Source organism: Chinchilla lanigera, unplaced genomic scaffold (genome assembly GCF_000276665.1).
Source record: "Chinchilla lanigera isolate Chin_1 unplaced genomic scaffold, ChiLan1.0 scaffold00037, whole genome shotgun sequence".
NCBI lineage: Eukaryota > Metazoa > Chordata > Mammalia > Rodentia > Chinchillidae > Chinchilla > Chinchilla lanigera.
Window position 1 is genome coordinate 13,927,868 of NW_004955438.1, and position 6,491 is coordinate 13,934,358.

At 33.7% G+C, this 6,491-nt stretch overlaps 1 protein-coding gene across 2 annotated transcripts in view; it reads right to left on the reverse strand.

Moving 5' to 3' along the window:
- Window positions 1-6,491, reverse strand: part of Catsperb (catsper channel auxiliary subunit beta) — a gene marked incomplete in the record, with an annotated part of 156,136 nt that overhangs the window by 105,226 nt on the left and 44,419 nt on the right. For both annotated transcript variants that reach the window (XM_013517143.1, XM_013517144.1), the window contains 2 exon segments: window positions 2,124-2,184; window positions 5,882-6,022. In XM_013517143.1, the coding sequence (XP_013372597.1) occupies window positions 2,124-2,184; window positions 5,882-6,022 (202 nt within the window).

A 6,491-nucleotide genomic window follows, 5' to 3' on the forward strand; every position in this document is an offset into this window, starting at 1 on the left:
TGTGATGCTAGTTTTAGAGATATGCAGAATATAAGAGTTGTAGGGTCATAGAGGCTTCCATTAAAATTTCACAAGAGGACCTGGATCGTCAGCCACTGTAAGGCAGTGTTGAAATTCCTATAGGAGTACATCACAGGGAGAGTGCTATACAAAGCTGTGAGAAGAAAGCTGAAACTGCAATGGAGACCCCTGGAAATTAGAGATGCGAAGAACATTGGAATGTCTACCAACAAAAGCCATAGGAATGTGCACAGTTAGCACAAAACAGTGGCTGTATAGGCTGCAGCTTGTAAGGCCTAGGGGCAGGGCTGTCCAAGCTTTTTGGAGCTCACATCCATCATGTGCTCTAGATACAGGACATGGGACTAAGGATTTAATATTTACCCTGTTGGGTTTCTGCCTTGCTTTAGTCTACTCCTTCCTTGATACTTGCCTATCCCTTGTCTTTGGAATGAAATGTTCATCTTGTGCAATTGTATGATGGAAATATGTAACTTGTTTTTTGATTTTTACAGGGGCTCATAGCTAAGCATTTGCCTTGAGTCTCAGCAGAGACTTTGGATTTGGACTTTTGAGCAATACTGGAACTGTTAAAAGTATGGGGACTCTTGTAGATGGACTGAATGCATTTTGCATTGTGAGATGGATGATAGCCTTTTGGGGCTCAGGTTCAGATGTTATAGTTTGGATTTAGAATGTCTTCCAAAGGTTTATGTATTGAAGGTTTCATCTCTAGTTGGTGGAACTGTAGGAAAGTGAGATGAAAACTTTAGGAAATGGAGTCCAGCTGGAGGAAGTAGTAAGTCCCAAGAGACATACCTTCGAATAGTATATTTTGTCCCAAGCTCCTTCCTTACACTTCCCCCTCTCTTAGCTTAATGGCTTCCATAGTGAGTAGCTTTGCTATGCTGTACTCTTCTGCCATGATGTACTGCCTCACAACAGGCCCAGAAACAATGGAGCCAGTTCACCATCAACTAAAATCTCTGACCCCATGACGCAAAACAAACCTTTCCTCTTAAAAAAAAAGATGAATAAAGAGAAAAAATAGTGATACAATCCATAGCAGATCTTCTAGCACTGCAATTTCTGCTGAACATTTTAACCTTTGATACTTCCTTATCTATAGAATCTTTTCTATCATCTCTGGTCTATTCTCTCCTTTCTCCACCTTCACTCTGTAGGGTACACTCTACTCTCTTATCTAGAAAGGTTGGCCTGTATGATTTCCCTATCTCACTCTCCCAATTCTTAATTGCCTGCTGTATTTAATTGGCATATGAGTAGGTCCTAGGATAAAGATAGTCTCCTGAGAATTTGCATTTGGGTTAACCACTGGGAAAAATAATAAAAATTCAATAGTAGTGATGTATTATTAGAATGTCAGTCTGCAAAGAAACAAAAATAACTGTAGATTTACACAAAAGATAAGTAAGTGAGACAGTGTGAATGTGTTTCCTGGCTCTTTCTGTTTCTTATTTCTCATTCCTTCCTGCAGTGTGGTTGTATTTTTGTCTTTGGAATCCCAGAGTAAAATAATTTTTTTCTTAATGAGGTTAAGTAAGTTTTTCTTTCTTGTATTGACCATATGAAAACAACAAATCTTCCACTATTTTAAAGCTATGGAACTGTATCATATGCCTGAAAATTTAACTTAATCTGTTAACTTAATACTCATAAATCCTAGGATGACTTTCATCCTCTTTCTTTCTGGGTTTATAGAGTATATAATGCTATACTGCCACATAATATTTTATAGTAGATTCCTTAATAAAATAATGCATTACACATTATAGACTCTAACATTTTAAGGTGATTTAATTTCAGCAAAATTTATAAGTGCCCCCAAATCTCAATACTGTAATTTCCAACTTCTAGAAAATGAGTTTGCTTTAAATAAAGGATGATATGTTATGTGTGTCATAACAATCAATGTGTAAGACTTCCAGGTAAAATACATATGCCCAGTTATATTTAAATTTCAAATAAATCACAAATTTTTAGCATATCTTACATATTGCATGAGATATTTACATGGGACAATGAGTAAACTTTAAACTAAAGTATTTTTATTTAGTAAATTTAGATTCATGAATAAAAGAATAAATTCATGTCAGTCTTACCTGTGTTGCTTGTGATGTTTCCTCTTGGAATATCAATTAACCAGAAAATCTGATCACTAAACTTGAATGAAGAAGGCATCAGAAAGCAATATTTTACAATGTTAGTAGTAACATTTATTTTGGCATATTCTACTCATCTTTTTTTTTTCTGTACTGGGGATCGAACTCTGTTTTCACACTGAACCACACTCTCAGTTTTGTTTTTTTTTTTTTTTTTTTTTTAATTTTGAAACAAGACCTTATTGAGTTGCTAAATTGACCAGGCTGGGCTTGAACTTGCAGTTCTCCTTCCTCAGCCTCCCAGAATGCAGGGATTACAGGAGGATGCCACCACACATGGCTCAACCCAACCTCTCAAAAAAGAATTAAATGAAAGCATCCAAATATATAAAACTTTTATCTAGCAATTTCATTGTTAAGATTTTTCTACATTATATTCAAGAATATGTTGGCATCATAGTTTGGAATAGCATAAGATTGGAAATGATGAAAACGTTAATAAGTTGTATACAATAATATAGCCACATAATGGATTACCATACAGCCAAGCTCTGGTAGCATGCAGTTGAAATACTATTGCTTAATAGTAATAATCAGAGACAAAGCATGGGACGGCAGAGCATTTCAAAATTTAAGAGAAAATTCCGAGGAGCAAGAGATCTGCAAGAATGGTGAACTCTAAGATTTGTACAGAAACTGTGTCCAAATCCGTGTGATATACAGGTGCAGAAGACACCCCAGAAGACCAGGTCTAAAAACCCAGCAGTGGAAGCTAAAAGAATTGGCAGAGACATCAACTACTGAAACTATAAAACAGTTTGAAGGTTCTGCAAAGTTCAGTTTACCTGCATTTTTGGAATAATAAGAACAGCAGTTTCTTAGAAGAACAAAACAGAACCTAAAGTTGGTATAACATATTGTCTTTAAGGCCCAGTTTTCAACCAAAAGTGACAAGGTGTGAAAAGAAACACGAAAGTGTAACTGAGCCAAGCATGGAGGTCCATGCCTGTAATTTCAGCACTCAGGAGGCTGAGGCAGGAGGGTCACTGCAAGCTCAAGGTTAGCCTAGGCTACAAAGTGAGTTCAAGGCCAGCATGAACTACATGGTGAGACCCTGTGCCCCTCAAAAAGTCACTGATATTCAGGAAAAAAGGGTAAACACTAACCTGATTCAGAGTTCACATACCAGAAATGACTTTGAAGAATTTATTACAAAAATGTACATATGTTTAGGAAAATGTTCCAACAAAGGAATGGGTGGAGAACCCCATACAGAAAAACAAACAAATAGAAATAATAAGGCTGACAAGTATAATAACCGAAATGCAATTTTTATTTAACTGCAGTCTAATTTGATTGCAGACTGGAGATGTAAAAAAGAAAGAGTAAATGAATTTAGAGATACAGCTTTTAAAACTACCAAATATTTTAAAAGAAGGACATAGTAGGGTGACTTAGATAACAATAATCTATTGTATATTTCAAAAAATGAGAAAAAGGGATTTTTTTTTTGGGAATCAACTCTGAACTTTGCGCTTGCCAGGCAGGTGCTTATGCCACTGAGCTACATCCTCAGCCCTGAGAAAAAGGGATTTTGTATGTTCTCACCATCAAGAAATTTTTGAGGAGATAGCGTGTTTAATCTGATTCAATATATATGTATATATTGTGCATACTACACAACATATATATTGTGTATACTACACAACATATATATTGTGTAGAATACACAATATATACATGTACACTACATGGTAACCCATTAATATATGAAATTTTCATGGACTTAATGTATCAATTAAAAAGAAATTTAAAAAAACAGGGAAACAATTAATGGAAAATAAAGTTTTATAGACTTGTGGAATAATATAAGAAAATGTTCCAAAATGTGTATAACTGGATTCCAAGCAAGAAAAGAGACAGAAACATGGGTAGAAAAAATCTTAAGGAAATAATGGCTGAAGGCTTTCAAAATGTGGTGAATTTGCACTGCAGGAAGCTCAGGGAACCCCAACTGGATAAAAACAATTGTCAAAACAGTTCAATAGTGAATAGTAATTGCCTTTTAACAATTGGTGCAATGAAAACTGGATATCTTTATGCAGATAATGAATACAGAATACTACCTCCTATTGTACAGAATATAAGAACTCAAAATGAATCAAAGACTCAAAGGTAAAAGCTAAAAGTATAAAGCTTCTGGAAGAAAACATACAGGTGAATCTTTCTGACCTTTGATCAGGTGATGGTTTTCTATGCCTGACTCAAAAAGTTTAAGGAAGGAATTTTCATATATCAAGCACACTATGAAGAAAGTGAAAAGGCAACCAAAAGAATGAAAGAAGATAATTTCAAATCATATCTGGTATGGGACTTCCATCTGGAATATAAAAAGAATATTTTCAATTCAACAATAAAAAACTCAATTAAAACAGGACCAAGAATCTAAATAGCTATTTCTAGACCGGGTGTGGTTGTGTACAGCTGTACTCCCAGCACTTGAGAGGCTGATGTAGGAGGATCGCTGTGAGTTTGAGGTTAGCCTGGCTACATAGTGAGTTCAAAGCTGGCTTGAACTATACAGTGAGACCCTGTCTCAAAAAAAAAAGCTGTTTCTCTAAAGAAGACATTCTTGTGACCAGGAAGTATATGAAATAGTACTCAACATCACTTATCATTAGAAAAATACAAATCAAAACCATGATAGAGTTATTCATACTTATGGAAATGGCTATAACAGTAAAGACACAGCAACTGCTGGTGAGGATGTGGAGAACTGGAACTCTAATAACATAGGTAGAAATGTAAAACAGTATAATTATTTTGCAAAGCAGTCTGGTAGTTCTCAAAAAGTTAAATATGGCTTTGTGTCCAGAGAAATAAAAACATTTCCATGCAAACACTTACCCACAAATATTCATAGCAGCATTAATTATAATAGCCCCAAATTGAAACAACCTAAATATTCATCAACTGATGAAGAGATAAATCAAATGTGCTGTCAATACAATGGTATATTATTCAGCCAGAAAACGGAATGTAGTACTGATACATGTCACAACATGAATGAATCTTGAATACATTATGTAAACTCAATGATACAGTCATAAATATTATATATTATGTTTCATTTACACAAAATGCTCAGAATAAGCAAATATGTAGAGAAATAAAGCAGAGTAGTGGTTGCTTAGGGCTGGGGAGTAGAGGGAGGCATGTCTTCTAATGATTCTGAGTTGTCCTTTGGAGTGAGAAAATGTTCTGGAATTAATAGGGATGATTGTATAAATCAAGTGTATGAATTTACTAAAAAGCAATGAGTTATACACTTTACATAGGTGAACTGTGTGGTATATGAATTAGATCTTAATAAAGTTGTCTTAAAAATGAAGGTCAAATAAAGACATTTTCAGAGGAAAAACCAATTCACTGTCAGTAGATTTGCACTGTAAAAAGTTTCTCCAGGCTGAAGAAAAGTGATACCAGATGCAACTTATATTACAGAAGAGGATGAAGAATAATAGAAATGGTAAATAAGTAAGTAAATACTAAAAAATTGTACTTTTATTCTAATTTCTTAAAAATATTATGACTGATTAAAGCAAGAAGTATAATACTATATTTTTTAGGTTTTAACATATATATCTATGTCTATGTATGTCTATATCTGTAATGTAATATTACTGAGTTAATGTCTTTAAAAACATACCCTATAAGGAAGAGCATAAATACCACAGAATAAAATAAAGCATAATTACCAATGTTAAATTAAAGTGGAAGATGCCATGATATGTACTATTTATGATTTCCAAGGTAGGAGCAAGTCCTCCAGATGTGAATGTACTTAGCATTTCTCTGGAAACAAGGTCATCCTCCATTTGGAAAAAGCATTGGATTTTCTTTAGGAAAGAGAAAAATAAACAAGTAATGACAATTTAACAGAGAGAAACGTATTACATTAATTTAAAAATGAGGAGAAATCTGTGAAAAGTAAATGCTGCTAAAGCAACTATCTCCAGTAATTCCTCCTCTAACTAGAGAAAAAAAATACTATTTTCCAAATTATACTTTTAGAACTCAGTAACCTATCATGTTATTGTTATAAAGTTTCAATTTATCCTTATTGTAATCTTTTCTGTCATAGAAACAATGTTTTAATCCCTATCATTTGGTTTGAAACCCTGTATCATTTTTAATGTCCTTTCATTGTTTTGTTTGTATTTTAAAATTGTTCTTTTTTTTGGTACTATTTTCTTTTGAAAAAAAAAACTTAAAAGAAGAAAAAAATAAAGTCAAATCAACATGCTCTCACATGTAGGAAATATGATTTTATTGTATTTTTGTGTCTAAATAAAAGAAGAAGCAAAT